Source organism: Ictalurus furcatus, chromosome 22 (assembly GCF_023375685.1).
Source record: "Ictalurus furcatus strain D&B chromosome 22, Billie_1.0, whole genome shotgun sequence".
In the NCBI taxonomy this organism is placed as follows: domain Eukaryota; kingdom Metazoa; phylum Chordata; class Actinopteri; order Siluriformes; family Ictaluridae; genus Ictalurus; species Ictalurus furcatus.
Genome location: NC_071276.1, coordinates 10,211,408 through 10,232,976, shown reverse-complemented (window position 1 = coordinate 10,232,976; position 21,569 = coordinate 10,211,408). Strand labels below are relative to the sequence as shown.

Here is a 21,569-nt window from a genome sequence, read left to right as displayed (position 1 = left end):
GAGTATACGCAAGCGCTGCTGATAACAGTATGGGAATGTGTTTGCAGAAGAGTCCACATTCCTTCCTTTCTCTGTATTATTTTACAAAACAGACAGGATCATTCGCAGCCTCGAACTGAAATCATGTTCATTTCCAGAGCCTTTTTTTTTTTTCCACACCGAGTTGGAGCTGGAATAACAAGCGGGTCCTGGTCCAGGCTGGGTGGGAACAGTAGCCTGACACATTTCCTGTTTGCCTTGCTTCCTCTCTCACAGAAAAGCAAATGGAAAGACAATGGGCGGAAAGGCCTGACAGCTTCCTGTAGGGGCCTGGTATCGTGGAAACAGATAGGAAGACGGGCTGTGAGGCCACCCAGCTCTTCTCACCACTGATCAAATGCTAATGTCTCTGAGAAGGGGCGAATCTTTAAAGGGCTTTTTCCAAATCCAGTGTCGTTAACTAAATATAGTGCCGTTAAGAATGCAAGAGCTTCTTCCTCCGGGTTAGTTCCGTTCTTTAGGTTTTTGTTTTGCAGGAAGATCCAAAAGCAGTAGCGCAAACTGACAAAGTGCACTAATAAATGCTAGGAATCATTCGAGCCAGCTGCGTTGTGTTAAAACGGGTTGTCTTTTGTGATTCACAGGTGAGAAATGTGAAACCTTGTTAGACCCTTGCAGTGCCAAACCCTGTAAAAATGGTGGGGCGTGTAAGGAATCGGAAGATTACGAGAGATTCTCATGCGTGTGCCCTGAAGGCTGGCAAGGTTAGTAAGCACAGAGCAACACAGCAAAATAAATAAGAAAAGTTGTATCGACAATAGCGTGCGATCTGCTTGTTATAATTGAATACTCCAATGCTTTTAAAGGAAGTCCAAGTACATTTGTTGCATGTTTGTTGCGCTGATTTCCTTTCCTGTTATTGTAGGTCAGACCTGTGAGATTGATATCAACGAGTGTGTGAAAAACCCATGTCTCAATGGCGCCATCTGTCAGAACGCCATCGGCAGCTACAAGTGCAACTGCAAGTCAGGCTACACTGGCCGCAACTGTGAGACAGACATTGACAACTGCAAGCCCAGTAAGCCTGTATCCTACTCTTTTTCCACACTCTGGGCCTTTTCTTTCTTGCTTATTCATCGATGCATGCATCCCCCATTCGTGTTTTTCACCCAGACCCATGCAGTAACGGTGGGTTCTGCAAGGATGGCGTAGACACATTCACATGCACTTGCCTCCTGGGATTCCGTGGTCCCAAATGCGAGGAGGACATCAACGAGTGCGAGAGCAATCCATGCAAGAACGGAGCCAACTGCACAGACTGCGTGAACAGCTACACCTGCACGTGCCTGCCTGGTTTCAGCGGCATTCATTGCGAGACCAACACACAAGACTGCACCGAGAGGTAAAACCCACCCTCCATTTGCTTTTCTTTTTTGAGCTGATTCAGGTTCTGATGTGTAAATCACAGCTACACAGCACAGAACTAAACTGTCATACTAAAGTCTTTAGCTGGGATCAAAAACAGGGAAAAAACAAAATGAGCATGGCAGCCCTTTTTTATTCCTCTTAAACCACTGCAATTTGCCAACAAAAACATTTGTGAAGCATACAGTACTGTGAAAAAGTTTTAGGCACCTTGTTTTTTTTAGTACAAACTTTATTTTATTTCATGACTTCTACGTTATCGAGTCAGTACAAAAAACATTTTAGATTTCCAAATATTAGTTTTCTAGCACAAAATTAAATGTTACAGAAAAATGTTGGTATGTCAGTAAAGAAAGCAGCATATTAAGTGGTAAGAGACACTTTTCAGACAAAAAACATGACGCTTGCTGGATTTTGCAAAAATAAGAAGCGAGTGAGACAGTCAAAGTCTCCAGTAGAACCGTGTCAGCTTCTGCAAGATGCTCAATAACACTTACAGCTCATTTCCTTATAAACTGCACTAATTCTACTGTTTACCGCTGCTTATAATATTTTTTAAATGGAGAAACAATTAATTTCATTATTTTTGAAGGTGTCTTTGCTCTACAGCGTTTCTTTGCATGTGCTTAAGACTTTTGCACAGCACTGTGTGTGGAGCATCTGTGAGATTAGTTCCCTGATTTCACTTATATTATAGCGGTTATAAATACTCCTTCCCTCACCAGCCTCTCTTTATATTATTTATATATATATATGATATATGAAATGATAGCCTATTAGAATGAGTGCATTAATATAAACCTGTGACTTGAATTGCGGTATTGTCAGAGCTGCTGTTATAGAAAATGAATCAACAAATTCTGACCAGTCAGATTCTGATCCAGCAACCAGTATAGTGGCTCTGTGGTATAAAGCGTATTATTCAGCATCTGCTAAGAATTAGTCCTAATTACAGTGTAAACAATAGGCCGAGCTAGGCAGGATTAACACGCGACAGGTATGATTTAATTAAATGTCATGGCAACAGGAACGAGAGCAAGAAACATTGACCATATGAGGAAAGTGGTCAGATTGTACAGATTCCTGAGATAGGCATCGTTTACACAGTACATGATGTTACAAAACCCTATTAATTTTTTTTCTTTGCTATATTTGACACAGTTCTTGCTTTAACGGCGGCACCTGCGTGGACGGCATCAATACATTCAGCTGCCTGTGTCTGGCTGGCTTCACGGGCAACTACTGCCAGCATGACATCAACGAATGCGATTCAAAACCATGCATGAATGGCGGCACATGCCAGGACAGCTATGGCACGTACAAGTGCACCTGCCCTCATGGCTACCACGGTTTCAACTGCCAGGTACAACCCTCTGTCTGCAGTATGTAATCTGATGACACTGAAAAGTCAACCATTTGTCAGTAATGTTGTAACGTTTTATAAATGAGAAAGCAATTAATTTCTTTTTCTAACACACATATTAAACCCGTGAGATAAATCAGGGGACTCAACCTATAACCCAACACTCCTGAATAAATTAATGAATAAGGACCATTTAAAATTGTGCCCCCTGTGCCAATCAGGACCTGGTGAACTGGTGTAAGCCGTCTCCTTGTAAGAACGGGGGTACCTGCAGACAGAGCGGCACTACTTACACTTGCCAGTGTCAGACAGGGTGGACTGGCCTCTACTGTGATGTCCCCAGTGTCTCCTGCGAGGTGGCAGCTAAACAGCGAGGTAGGGACTATGTGTGTGTTTGTGAATGCAGTTCTTTCTGCAACTGTACTCTCTGCTTACGAGAGCAAGCATATTCTATGTATATTCTATGCTTTACCCAAACGTCTTTGCTTATGTTATGTCTTGCCCTCATTTCATTTCTCTTGGTCTGCTCTGTAGGTGTGGATGTTGCCAGACTGTGCCGTAACTCTGGTCAGTGTCTGGATGCTGGAAACACACACTACTGTCAGTGCCAGGCAGGATACACTGGCAGCTACTGTGAGGAGCAGGTGGACGAGTGCATCCCCAACCCTTGCCAGAACGGAGCTATGTGCACTGATTACTTAGGAGGATATTCTTGTGAGGTAAGCTGATACAATGAAATGATACACAGTGGTACATAATGTTTATTTACTCCCAGCTTCCTTGCTGATTTAAGAATAGCTTCTCACTGCTTTATTTGAACAGGATGACATATTATATGAGCAGGAAAGCTGGCATTCTTAGGGTGTTTTCACATGTATGCTTTCTGATTTGGACCCAAGGCTGGACTGGGGTATTTGTATGCAAAATATCAATTGACCTGCAGTTGCAATCAAAATGATTCAACCCCCATTGCAAATCAGGTTTACTGTCCAAATTTTACAGACTTTCAGCTGTTGAATAATTTTGAAACTGGAGAAATCATTATAAGTTGCATTGTCAATTGAATTTGGGGAAACCACTTGAAGCATTCATTGTGTTTATCTCTTTCAGTTGCTTTTGTTTGATTTGTTCATTGCAAACAGCTGAAAGTTGTCTGTAAATTTTGACAGATAACGTGATTTGAAATTGGGGTTGAATCATTTTGATTGCAACTGTATATGTTATGGACCTAATATAGTTAGCCAATTGACTAGGAACCGCTTGTCTGGTAAGACAATATTTATATATTTATATTTTGGCATTCAGTTTACACTCTTTTTCCCTTCCTCTCTCACAGTGTTTGCCAGGTTATCATGGAGTAAACTGCTCCAATGAGATCAATGAGTGCCTTTCGCAGCCCTGCCAGAACGGGGGCATCTGCATCGACCTCATCAATGCCTACAAATGCTCCTGTCCCAGAGGAACCCAAGGTCAGCTACCTCCTCTGTCAATCTGTTCATCCCACACTTCACTAATTAGCAGACAGTAGTCAGCTTAGTAAGACTTTTTTCCTCTGTGATTGATTTTTTTCCGGGGTGTACAAAGGCCAGGAATTTAATTGGATTCTACAGGTAAACAGAGGGAAAAACAATACTATACATGCATCAATCGTATTTTTTTCCACGTTTGTTATGATACTCATAGCAGAGCTTTGAGTATTATCAGCACAAGCCTGGTGCTAGATCTTATTCCTAATACGATCTCCACATTATGCTCCAGGTGTTCACTGTGAAATCAACATCGATGACTGCACACCTTTTACTGACCCCGTGACCCAGGAGCCCAAGTGCTTTAACAAGGGACGCTGTGTGGACCGTGTTGGCGGCTACCACTGCGAGTGCCCACTTGGCTACGTGGGAGAGCGCTGTGAAGGAGACGTCAACGAGTGCTTGTCTAACCCCTGCGACCCACGCGGCACCCACAGCTGCGTCCAGCTCACCAACAATTACCGCTGCGAGTGCCGCACCGGATACACAGGTGCAATCATGTGGATTATCTTCTGTCTGTTCTCTTTTCTCCGTCCATAGATATTACCACCATCATAGAGCTTGGTCGTTAACTAATTTCATTTTCACTGATAACGTGGAGTTCGATAATGAGCGGCTGATGTACACTACCGGTCAAAAGTTTAGAAAAACTCATTCTTTATTTTTATTATTTTCCCTACATTTTAGAATAATAATAAAGTCATAAAAACTCCAGAGTAACACAAATGGAACTATGGGAATTATGTTGTGATAAAAAATCCAAAGTAAATCAAAATAATCCCTTTGCATCTTCAAAGTAGACGCCCTTTTTGCCTAGAATTTCCAGAAATGAATTCTTGGCATTTTCTCAACCAATTTCTTGAGGAATTCCCCTGAGATGCTTTTTAAACAGTATTAAAGGAGTTCACACCTACGCTCGACACTTACTGGCTGCTTTTCGGAATATTTCACTTCAAGTCATCCATTTAAAAAAATATTTTTTTGTAAATAAAATGTTAGTTTTCTAATGAAAGAAATGAATATGTTGGCACAATTATTTTTGTCTACAACACCGATTTCACACCTTTAATCATACACCTTCAGCTCAAAAGGTTTTTAAGATCAGAGAAACATTTCAGTCAAGTGTCTCCAGACTTTTGACCGGTAGTGCACATCTATGTTTTTTTTTTGATAGGTCTGCGCTGTGACACTGTGTTTGATGGCTGTAAGGGCAAACCGTGCCGAAATGGAGGGACCTGTGCTGTAGCCAGTAACACTCCTCATGGCTTCATTTGTAAATGTCCTCCAGTAAGTGACACATTTATGAATGATAAGATTCTCATCTATCTCCAAATGATTTCTGCACCAGAACGAATGCTTTTTATTTGTTTAACGCATGCCAATTCAGTGTCAAGGGTGTGTCACCTGAAATACAGTAGATGCAACTTTTTTTTTCAGTAATAATCTTACGTAATAGATACCTGAAGAAAAACGGAAAGCATTTTTGGCTATAGAGTAGCATTTATTTGTCTAGAATTTGACCATATTAATTTTTCCAACAGAGTCAACTGATCACAATACTGTGATAATGAGGTTCTTTTTTTCATTTCTTTCCTTTGCTGAGGTGCAGTACAAACTCTCATCTCTTTTTCAGGGCTTCAGTGGCTCAACCTGCGAGTATGACGCTTATTCGTGTGGCAGCCTACACTGTCATAATGGTGGCACCTGCATCTCAGGCCAGAAAGCCCCACTGTGTCTGTGCCCACCAGGCTTTAGTGGCCCCGAGTGCCAGCACACATCTGATGGGTACTGCACTTCCAAGCCCTGCTACAACGGAGGCACGTGCAAAGCCAACCCAGAGGCAGCACCCTACTTCCACTGTGTGTGCCCAAAGACGTTCAACGGCCTGTTGTGCCACATTCTGGACTACAATTTCGGCGGCGGCATCGGCCGAGACATCGCTCCACCGCCCGACGTGGTTGCCAGCTGCCCGGTAGCTGAGTGTGCGGCTAAGAAGGGCAACAAGTTTTGCGACAGCGCCTGCAACAGCTACGAGTGCGAGTGGGACGGCGGCGACTGCTCACTCAACTTCCACGATCCGTGGAAGAACTGCTCGGCTTCGCTGCAGTGCTGGCGCTACTTCAACAACGGACACTGTGACAAACAGTGTCACAACGCTGGCTGCCTCTTCGATGGTTTCGACTGCCAGACGAGCAGCGGCGAGTGCAAGTGAGTTTCAGGCATCTGTTGGTGTAAATAATGTAGATACATGTTTGCTGGGCTGCATTATCTGAAGTGAATTGCTTTCAGTGAATTAATACACTGTCCAGACGGTGAAAAGACTCTGTTTTTTTTAAAAACGCATTTCAATTTTGAAATAAATAAATAAATAAATGCAACATGATGCTACAGACAGGTCTGTGCGATTAATCGAATTTTCGATTTCAATTTCGGTTATGGCCTCCGACGACTACGAAAACAGCATAATCAAGATAAAACGGTTATTGTGCCGCATTGCGTTTCGCAATGTTCTCGTTTTTGTCTTTTACAAAACCGCGTGACATTTTTCTTTACAGCGGCGCACTTTCACCCCTCCCTAAAAGGCCAAACTCTCTCCCCACCAGGCTGCGGCATTTTTAGTTCAGCTCGAGCCAAGGCGACAGAAAGAGAGCCTTTGGTCGACAAGTAAGATAAAACCATTTCAGCCATTTGGAAACAATTTCGTTTCAAGGACTCCGACTTGGAACAAAAAGAAGTAACGTTTGGTATCATTGGGCTCATTTGCTCTAGCGTCATGACGGCTGGTCTAAATACGGTCATTTCCTGTCTAGAGCTCACTAATAGTGGGAAACTACAGGCTGATCTAAACCGGCAGACAGAATTTCATTGTTTAAGGAAGTTTAAAGTTCAAGACATCTTCAAGATATCTTCGAGAGAGATATCAATACAGTAAAAAGAGATGCGGAAATCGCAGAAATTTCATGTAAGTAGCTATCCATAGCTCGAATAAGTAAGGAAAGTACTTGTAGAGGTATAGTCAGCTAATTAATTATATATATAATTTCATACAGTGGATACAAGGAAATCCACTAAAAAGGTTTTTTTTAAAGTTCAATAAATGCATGATGTTTCCAAAGTCAGTGAGTAATCGTGTTTAATAATCGTGATTTCTGTATTGACCAAAAATAATCGTGATTATGATTTCTGCGATAATCGAGCAGCCATAGCTGCAGAATAATTTTCTACTTTTCTCCAGCCTACACCATCACTAATGCAGTCCAGGTTTCATCCATCTTGCCGTTCGAGTTTATTCTTTGCTGTGTCTCGCTGTGTATCTTTCAGCCCGCTGTACGATCAGTATTGTAAAGACCACTACGCGGACGGTCACTGCGATCAGGGATGCAACAATGCAGAGTGCGACTGGGACGGACTGGACTGCGCCGAGAACGTACCCGAGAAGCGTGCGGAAGGCCATCTGGTGCTGGTAGTGCAGTTGCCGCCTGAGCAGCTACGCAACAACTCGTCATCTTTCTTACGCGAACTGAGCCGGCTACTGCACACCAACGTGGTGTTCCGGTTGGACCTGCACGGCGAGCTTATGATTTACCCGTACTACGGCAGTACGCATGAGCTCAAGAAGCACAACATCAAGCGCTCGCTGGACTCACGGTCTGACGTCTTCGCCTCAAGCCATCACGACCAAGACAGCGCTCAGGTCAAAAGGTAAGCCAAAAGCAAGCGTCTTTATCACTCTGTCTAGGAACAGTGAGCGAACGGGGGTTATGGTTTTATAGCACACTGTGTCTTCTCTCTAGCTCGGTGGTGTATCTGGAGATCGATAACCGGCAGTGCTACCAGCAGTCGACCGAGTGCTTCCAGAGTGCTACCGATGTTGCTGCCTTCTTGGGAGCCCTTGCCTCCAGTGGGAACCTGAACATGCCGTACATCAAGGCCGTCAGTAGTGAGTATTGAACGCCAGTGCACAGGGCTGTCATGGTAACTGTAAAACTGTGACACTCTGTGTCTGCTGTGAAAAGTTATTTCTGTAGCCATCTTTGTTTTGTTGATTTCTCAAATCTGATTGGTCAGATTTTGATTCATTTAATATAACAGCATGGCTCTGACGATGACTATGTCAAAAAAAAAAAAACCCAACCCTAATGCTAGGCTTTAGCGCTCCATTGACCTCCATTCAAACGCATTCCGAAAACGGCAGAACCGAAATGTGCTTATGCACATACTACGGTGAAAATTCAAATCTGGTGAACTCTGACCTGTGTAATCATCTCACATGAAGACGTGTGACCAGTAGATGATCGCAAAAAGAAATGCAAGTGTAAAACGTAATTACATATGAAAACTTCAGTGCCCTGAAGTATGATGATGTCATATCTTGTTCCCGCCCATATTCGCAGCGGTGTCTGAGAAAAATACACATGCATAAAGCCTAGTGTGACCGCGGCCTAATTGTGAGGTATGGCAGAAGTTTTCTAATCAAGCAGTGACAGCCCTACAAACATACAGACACATACACACACACTATAACTCGCACAAGAGCTTCATGTTGCCCGATATCCATAAATTCCCTGTTAAGGGCCACTTACTAGCTCAGATGTTCTCAGAGTCTACCAGCAGCACTCACTCCAGGCTCGACCTTTAACAGTCACCCCTTTCACACACACACGCACGCACACACTGAACACGGCAGGGATTAAGTGGATGACTTTGAAGTTCTTGGTTTTTTTTGTACTCAAACACTAGAGCAAATGGAATTGCACGTCAGATGAGCTAAACAGTCAATGCTGCAGTCAGAGGGCAAATCTACCTGCTTCAGGCACTAAAATGGTTAATTGCCGTAAATCAAGCTCCCTATCACCAGATCTGTTTCTCAGATATCTCACACACACACACACACACACACACACACACACACACACACACACACATATACACACACCTAGTGTGGCCTAAGCATGGAAAGAAGCCGGCTGCTGCAACCTTCACCTCTCTGAATGTAATTCCAAGCCTTAGCCACATCTCTAAGGGTTTAGGTTAGGAGAGTTTATCATTTCAAAATCTTTAGCAGAGACAGGGAGAGGGGCAGGAGGAAAAAAAAAAGAAGAGAAGCGGAGGAAAATTGATCGGGAGTGTGCTAGAAGTTGGGAGTCTTTGTTATCTTGAAAATCCTAATAAATCCTTCGTCTTTACAGCTTAAAGCGTGCGCAGTAATTTGAAGTTCATTAATCCCTCCCTTTTTTCCCCCTTAAAGAAGAAGTGGTAAAGTTGTCTCCTGGTACCCTGGGCTGAGGAGATGTGAGAGGAGGTGTTCTTTCTCTCTTTTTTTTAACTTCCTCGTCTTCCTATTTGCCAGCACCCCTTTTTTTTTTTTTGTCATGAAAAAATGATGGTTAGCGATTCTGATTATTCTTCCTGAGTGGCATGCGCACACTTTTGGAAGTGTATGCAAGAAACCTGGCTCACCTCGCTGCGTCACTAGCCCGAGCATCTTTTGCGTGTACGGGGACATGTGTGTGACCTTTTCGCACACCGTCCCGTACTTGTCCGCTGGGTCTGACATGTCTTTCCTTCTTTCAGCTGAGAGTGAAGACCAGCATTCCTCAGAGCTGTACCCGGTGTATGTGGTGCTGGCCGGCCTGGCACTGCTGGCCTTCGTGGTCGTGGGCATGGTGGCTTCCCGTAAGCGGAGACGAGAGCACGGTCAGCTCTGGTTCCCCGAGGGCTTTAAAACCAGCGAGCCTAGCAAGAAGAAGCGGAGAGAGCCCGTCGGCGAGGACTCCGTCGGCTTGAAGTGAGTACAGCGGGGGGTCTTTTCTGCGAGGAGTTTTCTTCGATGTAGGTGTAACCTCAGAAAAATAGAACATAAAGCTTATGGCATGCTTAAGGTGCGTTATAATAGAGAGGAGGAGTTTTTATTTGCATTAATGAATTGAACAATGGGTTGTTGGGACTTCTGATGCTGTAGGTTTGGGGATGGAGGGCACAGCAGCACATCTGATGGGAATTTTTCTCATTACAGGCCACTGAAGAACTCCGATATTTCACTAATGGATGACAATCAGAATGAATGGGGAGAGGAAGAGCCAGCAGACACCAAGCGCTTTAGGGTAAGCCGAACATTATTACGGGAAAATAGTAATATTTTATTACAGGATTTTATTCATGAAAGTGTTGACAAGTGGTTGCGATGATATCCTGGAGTGTGAGCTTTAAAAAATGTAATTGTTGATGCAATACTGTCTCCTTTTGTAGAGATTTATAGGAAGCAGAATCTTTATTGAATGCTTATTATTCAGTATTTAATATAGTATTAATTCTTATGTAAAATGATTTTAGCCTTAGATCATAGCCTGTTCACACTAGCGTGAGGAAGTGTTTTCAACTTCAGTGCATTTCTGTATGTCGCTCTGGATAAGAATGTCTGCTAAATGCTATAAATGTGTATGTAAACATTGAGGCAGTTTTACAGCAAGTCTTAGAACATATCATTTAATTAACCATTTAGTATGGATTGCGGTCATTTTCACAGCTTGTGTGTATTCGTGTGTCTGTGTGTGTGTTAGTTTGAGGAGCCAGCGATATTGAATCTGGAGGACCAGCAGGACCATCGGCAGTGGACTCAGCAGCACCTGGACGCAGCCGACCTGCGGATCCCCTCCATAGCCCCCACGCCTCCTCAAGGCGAGAACGAGAACGACTGCATGGACGTCAATGTCAGAGGACCAGGTAAGGTTACTGTACTCGAATACAATATATTGATAAAAAAGCAGATCCTGGTAGAATTTAACTTGCATCGGTTGTCAGATGGACTATTAAATGAATGGTAGTTATTTTTAAATTAAAGTAGCTTTTTTTTGGGATGTACACATACAGTATAAATCCTCAACAATTATCCTAGAAATCCTAATGCATATAACTGAGTGTGAATGCAACATCACTACTTGTAGTCCACTGTTTGAATTGTACAAACACACACACAGTGTGTGGACCCTGAAAAAAGTATTTGCCCCCTTCTTGATGTCCTCATTTCTAGCATATTTGTCACACTGAATGTTTTTTATGTTAATACAAAAATCATATAATAATATACGGTAATATAAGTAATACCAGACAAAAGAAGCTTGACATTTATTAAGTTATTAAACGCTTATATTACCCATGTGAAAAAGTTATTGTTAAACGGTTAAACATAATAACTTGTTGCATGGACTTTAGCAGCAGTAACAGCAACCAAAAAAAATAATCCTTTTGAAACAGTTCGTTCACACTGAAGTGCAGCAGTGTTAGCCTGGTTACTTTCATAGTTTGGATTCATCAGCACCCAATGAGGATAAAGTGGTCTAGAGTTCATTTGGAACCTCTTGTGATTTTGGGGTTGAGTTGTCACTGTGCACTTGGAAAGATCTGGCCAGGACAGCCACTCTTAGGAAGAGCCTCAGTTTCGAGTCATATCTATATAAGAGATAATGGCTTTCACAACTGTGGTTCAGTGGAATCCAAGAGAATTAGAAATGGTTTAGTAACCCTTTTCACCTCTTCATTCAATTACTTCATTCTTCAGGTATGGCTCAGTTGTATTATTATTATTATTATTATTATTATTATTATTATTATATTCAACATGGGCGGTTAAAAGTTATTGTGGATATCTGAGTAACATGGGGGCAATTACTTTTTTCCACATGTGTTATATGGGTGTTGGACAGTTTTGTTCCTTAAATAAATGATCATTTTAAAACATTATGTGTTTACTCATGTTCAATTTGTCTACCATTGCATTTTGTTTGAAACCATTCAGTGTGATATATAGTGTATGCAATAACAGAGGGAACTTGTTCATGTGTGTCAGTATAGTATTAAGGTGAGTGAACTGAGCACTGTTCAGGAGTTAAAGCTGCTGTAAGCAATGTTGGTTAACCTGCTAACTTCCACCTCATTGCGTCCATGCAGTAACACACCCTCCAGAACCTCCAGACCTTTTTTTTTCCAAAGCCTCCAAACACATGCACACACTCCATCACATGAAAAGCATCATGATGTAGGAAGTGCTGATGGGGTGCAGGTTTTATTTCACAAGCAGCAACCTGATTCCAGAGCAAGAACCTTATCGGTGCCAAAGCTAAGTATGAAAGGAATAAAACACAATGGGGCATTTTGTTATAGGAAAGGAAAAAAAAACCAACAAGCAGTTGGTGTGATGTGATTACCATTCTGAAGCTTATTCGTTTCCTACAACAGCACATACCGAAGTGTTTCATTCCTCTTATACCACAGCAATTTGTCCAAAAATTTAACAGATTAAATATTATTTATTAACAAATGACATGCCATACGTTTTATTTCTTTTAGGGTTACCTTTAATGTTGTGAAAGAAGTTAGTTCACTCACCAGTTCTTATGCTTGCCATTAATAAGGCAAAAATATGATCACGTCACCCCAATTGTTGCATGGCTCCATTGGCTCCCGATCCATTTTAGGATCCAGTTTAAGATTCTGTTGTTTGTCTTTAAAACTCCTTCTTATCTCAAAGATCTTCGTACACCACATTCGTCCAGCAGATTTTTAAGATCTTCTGATAGGTTTTTTCTGTATGTCCCTCGATCCCGTTTAAAAACTAAGGGGGATAGAGCTTTTTCAGTCGCCGCCCCTCGTTTATGGAATCAATCGCCACTGGACATCCGCCTCGCACCCTCAATTATCATTTTTAAAAAGAGGCTAAAAGCATATCTCTTCTCCCAGGCGTTTTAATCGAATTTGTACTGTTGTCTTTTGTCTGTCCTTATTTTATTCTTTGTAGTGAATCTATTTATTATTAGTCTTAGATTATGTGGAGCGTCCACATAAAAGATCCAGTCAGTTAGCTGTTACCATAGATAACGTAGTAGAATGCGCGCATTACTATAAACTTGTGATTTGTCTTGCAGTTTGTGTCTGAGAAGTCCTGTCGTAGACAATTAATCAACACCTTCTGAGCAGTCGCATTCGAGAATGTGAATGGGGCAGTGTTATAAGTTGCTTTAGCTATGTGAGCAAAGGCTCAAAAAGTTCTACCTACAATCGCACTTTTGTAAGCAACATTGAATCAAAAAGAATTCACAGCTAAACACCGGTGTTGCTTTTTTTAGTTTATTTATCATCTAGATAACTAAGTGTCATGTGTATAAATATAAATGTATACTCTGGGAGGATAAGCAACTTTTGGGAGGATAATAAATTACACCAAAACCTACCGAATAATCAGTCAGTTACCTGTCACGCGTCAGCTTGTTTCAAGACGGTTAAATCTCAGGTCTCTCCAGCAATCACCTTCTTGTATGCTCCTATTTTTTTTAAACGCTTTATTTTCTTAAGCTGTTTTGTAGTGTAATCCTCATTTGTTGGCATCCGGGTTATCTCCCACTCTTCAAGCTAGCTCTTTGTTTCCCGACAGGCAGAGAGGACTGATTCCTTGTAAAATACTAGCCTGATTGGATAATGCAGCTGGTCGTGTTGAAATGTTAGTTGCTGATCACAGGGATGTTTTTTTTTTTTTCTTTTCTTTTCTCTCAAAGTAACTAATTTATTGATGGCTATCAGGATATAAAAAGACAGCTTTTTAAGACCGAATCATTCTTAAAAAATCGATCACAGCAGCTTTAATATACAGGGCCCACTGGGAAGAGAGATCAACTTCAAAGACTCACTGAAAGCTCTAAACCTTGGGGAGTGTGCCCAAGAGAAGCCCTTGCTCCCCCATGATACCTGCTATCTCTTTACACGTGCCAATTAAACAGAAACGATATCAGACTCAAGATTTTTTTTTTAATAACTCTCAAAAACCCAAAGAATGATGATAAAAATGTAAGGCAGTGTGCTTTTTGCAAGCATTTTTTTTTTTTTCTTTTCTCTTCACCTCCCCCCCTCCCCCCCTTTACTCTTTGAGTCAATGTGCTGGAATTGACAAAATCAGGATAGATCTGGGAATAGCTGTTCTTTTGAAGAAAAGAAGGCCCTGTTGAAGACGGCGTGTCAAGCCTCTTCTTAGAGATGATAATGCTCTCTTATACCAGCCATGAAGTTTTCAAAAGCCTAGCCCACTCTCTTAAGCTCCGCAGGAAAAAAAAAACACCTAGCGCTTGATTAGAATCTGTTATCGAAGAGATCTGGGGATGATTGGCAGAGGCAAACACGTCAAATCCGCTTTCGATTTGTTTGTTACTTTGGCGTAAGCTTTCCGTCACTTTGAAGAATGATGGGAGTAGACTATGCCCTCAGACTGCACCTCAGAGGTTCTTATATCTCACTCTCGGGCTGGGAACACGAGTGAGGGTTTTGGTAACATTTCTCTTTGGCTTGGTTTGAGTTGGGTTTTGTGGTGCTATCTTTCACCAAACCTAGATTGATGAACTGTCTTTACCTTTGTGCACCGAACGAAACAGAGAATGTTCCCACAGTGTTCAGTTGGTTTTTCAGCTGGTTAGGCTGTGACATGCCATAAATAACATTCCCTGTTTTAAAAACACAGTTAAATTTTTGGTTTGGTTTACAGCTGAAAAATGTTGCAGTAACGTTTTAGGAACTATACTGTGATTAAGGTGAGTCAGTTTTAGAATATGAGTCACTTTTAGAATACTCCTTTTATGTTCCCGTTTTACATGTTATAGAACATAGATCAATTACGTCCCCACGCCACGCCGTCCCCTCCAGAATGCCACGTATCAACATACAGTTGGTCTTCGTTATGGTACCGTATACAGTTTTGCGTGTTTCTTTTTTAGTTTTACGAAAGCTTCAAGTGCAGTTAATTATTTGTCATGCTGTACGTGCAAATAGATGAATGCTTGAAGCTGTGGGCTGCGTCCCAAACCTCATACGTACCTACTATATAGTAGCTGAAATACATGTATCTCGCCTACTGTATACTGTAGTAGGTAAGTACGCGGTTTGGGACGCAGCCGTGCTCTCTTGTTTGCCGTCAAACGGTTGAGCGCTGCCGTGTGTGATCGTGTCCTGTCGCAAAATGTGGTGAAAACTCCCACACGACGTTAATAGTGTGATTAAGGCGTGTACATGTCTATGCACTTCGATAATGCTACTAAAACAGGAATACTCCACATGTCTTAATTCGATTTTTTGTGTTTACTTCGAGTATGACTTTAGTCGGATTAAGGTAATCAGAAATCCCTGTTTACATGACAGTTTCTTAATCAGAGTATTGTCTTAATCGGGTTAATATCGGATTATTGTTGTCCATGTAAATGTACTGACTGTCAAGTTGAGAAAATGCTTTGACGACATGGGTCGGGTTTATACTGATACATCGTTTTCTTTCTCCCACGTAAAGATGGATTCACTCCTCTAATGATCGCCTCCTGTAGCGGAGGAGGCCTGGAAACCGGCAACAGCGAGGAAGAGGAGGATGCCTCTGCCAATGTCATAAACGACTTCATCTACCAGGGCGCTAACTTGCACAATCAGACGGACCGCACAGGTGAGACCGCTCTGCACCTGGCTGCACGCTACGCCCGCTCTGACGCTGCTAAGAGACTGCTGGAGGCCAGCGCAGATGCCAACATCCAAGACAACATGGGCCGAACTCCACTACATGCTGCCGTGGCTTCAGATGCACAAGGGGTCTTCCAGGTGTGTGATCCTTTCTGTGTTGATTTGAAAGTACGTTCGGCTTATCCTCTTGTTATTGTCTACGGCCACGTCGAAACCTCCTGGCAGAGGCGATCGGGCTTTGGTCTGGAAATGTCCTGGTAATTAGCAGACGTCAGGATGCCATCAATCTTCACAAGAGCCCTTGAACAAATAGCCACAAAATAGCCCCAAAGCATCAATGATCCATGTGTATATTGCACAGTAGTTATCAGGTGCTTGTTCTTGTATCATGTCCTCTTGTTACCAAATATGCTGATCGTTTGCATGAGCAAAACTTTTGATTTAGTTCTCATCTGAACACACACAGTACCAGTTGTTTGATTTTCAGGTCCTACCTTTTGTAACAGCTTGTTCTTATGAACGTGGCAGTTAACAGGTGCTTTTGAAACTGAAACCTACAGATGGGTGATAAATTAAAGGAAAACCCAGTTGCTCTGTTACGCTGTTGGGGCATTTTGCTGGCATGGGGCGGCTGTGGCTCAGGCGGTAGAGCGGGTTGTCCACTAATTGTAGGGTTGGCGGTTCGATCCCCGGCCCACATGACTCCACATGCCGAAGTGTCCTTGGGCAAAGCACTGAACCACAAGTTGCTACCGATGGCAAGTTAGTGCCTTGCATGGCAGCTCTGCTACCATTGGTGTGTGAGTGTGTGTGTGAATGGGTGATTGAGACACAGTGTAAAGCGCTTTGGATAAAAGCGCTATATAAGTGCACCATTTACCATTTACATGGTTTGGCTCAACTTGTCCCCTTAGAGCAGGGGTGTCCAGTCTTATCCGGAAAGGGCCGGTGTGGGTGCAGGTTTTCATTCCAACCAAGCAGAAGACACACCTGAATCTATTGAAAACCAAGATCAACTGATTAAACAGGTGGAATCAGGTGTGGCTCCTGCTTGGTTGGAATGAAAACCTGCATCCACACACACCCTTTCCAGATAAGATTGGACTTAGAGGGAAGCAAAGCATTTCAAAGTTCTTATAACTGATCACCTTATATCCTATGATGAAACATTTGCGTCTCCATTCTCATTTCCATTCGAATCTCATTCCTACCAATATATCCTCACTTCAGATTTTGATACGGAACCGTGCAACGGATCTCGATGCCCGCATGCATGACGGCACTACTCCTCTGATCCTGGCAGCCAGACTGGCCGTGGAAGGCATGGTGGAGGAACTGATCAACTGCCACGCTGACGTCAATGCCATCGATGACTTTGGTAATGCTTAACGTCATACTTATCGCCATCGCTGCGGAAAAGTGATCTGCTCGGATCAGACCAAGCGTCTGTGGTTTTTTTTCAGTGTTGTGTTTGCTGAAATGTTAGTGGAAGAGATTAAGATTTGTTTTTGTCTTCATGCACCAGGGAAATCTGCACTGCACTGGGCTGCTGCTGTGAACAATGTGGACGCAGCTGTAGTACTGCTTAAGAACGGAGCCAATAAAGACATGCAGAACAACAAGGTACAACAAATTTGAGATAAATACAGTATAGTGGAGTTAACAGTAAGCCATATCTATAACTGTATTGGAGCTGCAAATCCGTTATTAAACACAATTGCTACCGCAAAGGTGCTCGAGTGTAGCACTTCTAATCGCTTAGAGTAGAGTAGTATTTGCATTATTTTCTAAGTGGAGCTGAGCACATTATGACTGAACAGCAGTGTAACTACGGAGTAAATAGTGATATCGAACACGAATGAACACAAATTCCTCTCACACTACAGGAAGAAACGCCACTGTTCCTGGCAGCCAGGGAAGGCAGCTACGAGACGGCCAAAGTGCTGCTGGACCACTTCGCTAACCGTGAGATCACCGACCACATGGACCGGCTGCCCCGTGACATTGCTCAGGAACGCATGCACCATGACATCGTGCGCCTCATGGACGAGTACAACCTAGTGCGTAGCCCGCCTATGCCTAGCGCTAACATGAGCTCCACGCTCTCACCTCCTTTGTGCTCGCCCAATGCGTATCTGAGTGGCATGAAACCGTCCATCCAGAGCAAGAAAGCCAGAAAGCCTGGTGCCAAGGGTATGGCTTGCAAGGATCCTAAAGACCTGAAGGCCAAGAAAAAGAAGCCACAGGATGGTAAAGGGAGCTTGTTGGATAGTTCAGCCGTGCTCTCGCCTGTCGATTCTCTCGAGTCGCCTCACGGCTACATTTCAGATGTTGCCTCGCCGCCTCTGATGCCCTCACCCTTCCAGCAGTCGCCCTCCTTGCCACTAAACCACCTGCAAGCTGTTTCCGACGGTCATGTGGGAGTTAACCACCTGAGCATGGCTGGAAAGCAGGAGCTGGCACGCTTGCAGTTCGATCCCTTGCCTCCGCGTCTCACACACTTGCCCGTGGGTGGATCGAACGGATCAGCAGCCATGAACGGTCAGTGCGATTGGCTGAACAGGATGCATGCTAGCCTGAGTCAGCAGGGTCAGTTTGGAGCCATGAGGAACATCCCGGGCCAGGGTGGCATGTGCCAATCCAACCAGCACCCATTGATGACATCACTCCACAACGGCATTCCTGCCAACGCGCTGCCGCAATTGTTGACCTACCAGGGCTTGACCAGTGCCCACCTCGCCGCACAGCCACACATCCTACAGCCGCAGCAAATGCAACCCAACAACCTACAACAGCAGCAGCAAGCCAGCATCCAGCTGCAGCACCAGAACTCAAACCCAAATCAGAACCTGAGCAGCAGCCAAAACTTCATCAGCAACGAGCAGCAGCAAAGCACAGGGAGCAGCGTCCCCATCCACACAATCCTCCCTCAGGAGACGCAGCTCCTCAATGCTCAGACGCTGGCTCCCGGAATGGCCAGCACACAGTTCCTTACGCCCCCATCACAGCACAGCTATTCAGGTGCCATGGACACCAACACACCCAGCCACCAGCTTCAGGTGCCCGATCATCCTTTTCTCACACCATCACCAGGCTCACCTGACCAGTGGTCCAGCTCTTCGCCCCACTCCAACATGTCTGACTGGTCTGAGGGCATCTCCAGCCCACCCACAAGCATGCATTCCCAAATCTCACACATTCCAGAGCAGTTTAAGTGAACCAGTTACATCTGGGGGTCTTTTGTTAGTGTACTCTTTGTAAAAAATTTTAAAATAAAAAAAAATAAAAAGCAGTAATCCAATTTAAATGAAACATCTTTTTTCTATGTATTTTGTACTAACCACATTTGTCTTTTCTTTTCTTTTTTTTTATTTATTAATGTATTGTAATTTATACTTTTTCTCACATGCCTGAGGAGTTTAAGTACATAAATTAGGTCACTGCCAAATAAGGAGTCTGATGAGTAAAAGAACCTTTGTGTGTTTGTTTGTTTGTTTGTTTGTTTTTGTAATATTTTGTCTTTTCACTAAAAACTACACTGGGTATTTATTTGCCTTTATTTTTGGAGTCAAATTGCCTTCACTTTTATTTTGTCATCTTTTTTTTCTACATGATTGTATAATTTTGTAAATCACGTGTGTAAGGGCATTTTATGGAGCACGTTTTTTTTAAATTAAATGAAGTTCTCAGTATTACAGCAGATGATTAGATTTGATGCTTATTTTAACAGTTACAGCTTATCTGTCGTCACCAGAACAAGAAGAAGAACAGCAAGGTTTTTCCTGCCTGTACAGCCAATAGGGATTGACCACTCAAAGCTTTAGCGTATAGCAGGTTCTCATTGGTTTCTGAAACCAGCCGTCTGAGTCGTTTTTTGGTCATGGTGTCATATTTGCTCCTCAAATAAGTGTACCGTGTATGTTCAAGTAGTAGTTCCTAATAATGATGGCTTCTTACTTCGGCACATTTGTACAGTTCATTTCGGAGAGGTTTTTTTTAATTATTTTTCTTAGAGTAAATTACCTGCGAAACGCAGAGTTGTAAAACTTCCACTGTGAGGGTGGGTGTGAAAGTGAGGATTTGGACTCCTTTATTAGGTGTTGATGTGATGTAATACAGTTTGCAGTTTAAAGTACTCTGTATTTTTTCCCCCTCCCTTTCAATTTTACTGAACTGGGCGAGTGGCCAGAAATGTATGGGGTCATGTGGATAGGTTTGTGAGCCTGTCTTTACTTCCTCTATGGTATGTAATGTTGGAGCCTATGGCTACTGTAAATAGACCTAGTGGACATGATTCATGTGAACAGGATTTTGTTTCAGAAATCTTAAGTCTTATACATGTCACTGAAAATTGAAACGTTGGCTCAGTAGCTCTTTGTTTTCTGTCATAGAAAGAGACCATATATTTTGGTGGAGGTGGTTCCCTGGTAGACTAGTGGCTAGCATGTGGTGCTTTCACCTTCACGGTTCGATTCCCGGTCAGGGGGCAAACTCCAGCCCTTGGAGGGTTGCACGAGCCAGTGCATTCTCCCGGGTGATATAAGAGATGTATACAAATGATCAGTTCTATTTTACATGCCACATATAGGTAAAAATGAACAATTAGAAACCGAAAACGTTCTATCTATTGAGCATTAAGTTACAAAATCGATAATATTTGGGTTTGTTGGAAAAGGGGTAAGTTGATGTGTTGGTATAATATTATATATACATTTTGAGTGCTCAAATAAGATTACACAAGTCAACAGCATTGAATATGTAATATTTGTAATAAATAAATAAATAAATAATGCCTAACTCATAGTTTACATAAAGTATATTTTCTGTTCATTCTACTGTCAATCTTTAAATGTTATTATCTTGAGATAATAAAAGATACACATTTGTATCTGATTTCTGCATGTGTGGGTGTCTTTCATTGGACGGCGTATGGCTTTGCGCCGTGTTGTTTAAAATGACGGTTCTTTCATTCCCGTGACCATTTGAGTGAAGACTCATTTCTTCATATTCACCGAAGTGTCACAGATAATACTCACTATCATAAAGAATTTTATCCCATTTATATTCCGGCTCTAACTCAAGGGGTTTTTCTGCAGATTCAAATTAAATCGTCAATGACAAATCTTCACGGGACATCTGTTAGGACGTTTGAAGACTCTTGAAGACAATTTTAGGACTGGGCATAATCCGATTGAAGGTCGCTGGTCCTAAACATTCCCATACATACAGTATATGTGTTATTATGGAGCCTAAAGGACTAGCTACACAGTGACAATTCTTTTGGGGGAAATATTGTAATATTATTTTTTCAATAATTTGTATTTGTATGTGATATTGTCAAATGCATTTTTATAAGTGCATTTATAAATACAACATATATTTACATTCTTTGTTATATTTTCATTCTTTGGCTCAGCGAGGCATACTGCCAGTCATCGTCCTCTCGTAGCAATCTGCACTTCAAACAGATAAAATCGTGGAAAAGGACAGTATTTGAAGGTGGATTTTATGAGTATATGTACATTATATCCAGGGGTTGAGTGGTTGGCAATAGGTAATAAATAGCATGTGCTGTACAAATAAAATGTACAAGGAATGGATAGGACTGTAGAAACAACTATTCCTTTCATCCTTTCATTCTGCCATCTCATTGCCAACTTAAACTAAACAATACTCATCTGCTGTGTTTTATTACTGGATTAAAGGGAAAGAAAACTTAAGCTCAAAAAAGACTCACAATGCGAAGGTGACCAGTCTGCAACATCTTTGAAAAAATGGACCAATCAGACTTCCCA

General features: G+C 42.5%; 1 protein-coding gene across 1 annotated transcript in view; it reads left to right on the top strand.

The window, feature by feature from the left end:
• The window catches only part of notch1b (notch receptor 1b), a 43,442-nt gene extending 22,775 nt beyond the window's left edge, over positions 1-20,667 (top strand). Inside the window, exons 16-34 of the mRNA XM_053610140.1 lie at positions 624-743; positions 905-1,057; positions 1,153-1,381; positions 2,566-2,767; positions 2,989-3,142; positions 3,302-3,486; positions 4,104-4,236; positions 4,526-4,783; positions 5,468-5,580; positions 5,927-6,501; positions 7,615-7,995; positions 8,088-8,233; positions 9,868-10,081; positions 10,310-10,397; positions 10,854-11,016; positions 15,614-15,912; positions 17,005-17,152; positions 17,300-17,397; positions 17,661-20,667. Of these exons, the coding sequence (XP_053466115.1) occupies positions 624-743; positions 905-1,057; positions 1,153-1,381; positions 2,566-2,767; positions 2,989-3,142; positions 3,302-3,486; positions 4,104-4,236; positions 4,526-4,783; positions 5,468-5,580; positions 5,927-6,501; positions 7,615-7,995; positions 8,088-8,233; positions 9,868-10,081; positions 10,310-10,397; positions 10,854-11,016; positions 15,614-15,912; positions 17,005-17,152; positions 17,300-17,397; positions 17,661-18,992 (4,991 nt within the window). The 3' untranslated portion in view covers positions 18,993-20,667. The remainder of the gene's footprint in view (positions 1-623; positions 744-904; positions 1,058-1,152; positions 1,382-2,565; positions 2,768-2,988; positions 3,143-3,301; positions 3,487-4,103; positions 4,237-4,525; positions 4,784-5,467; positions 5,581-5,926; positions 6,502-7,614; positions 7,996-8,087; positions 8,234-9,867; positions 10,082-10,309; positions 10,398-10,853; positions 11,017-15,613; positions 15,913-17,004; positions 17,153-17,299; positions 17,398-17,660) is intronic.
• The last annotated feature ends 902 nt before the right edge of the window (positions 20,668-21,569 follow it).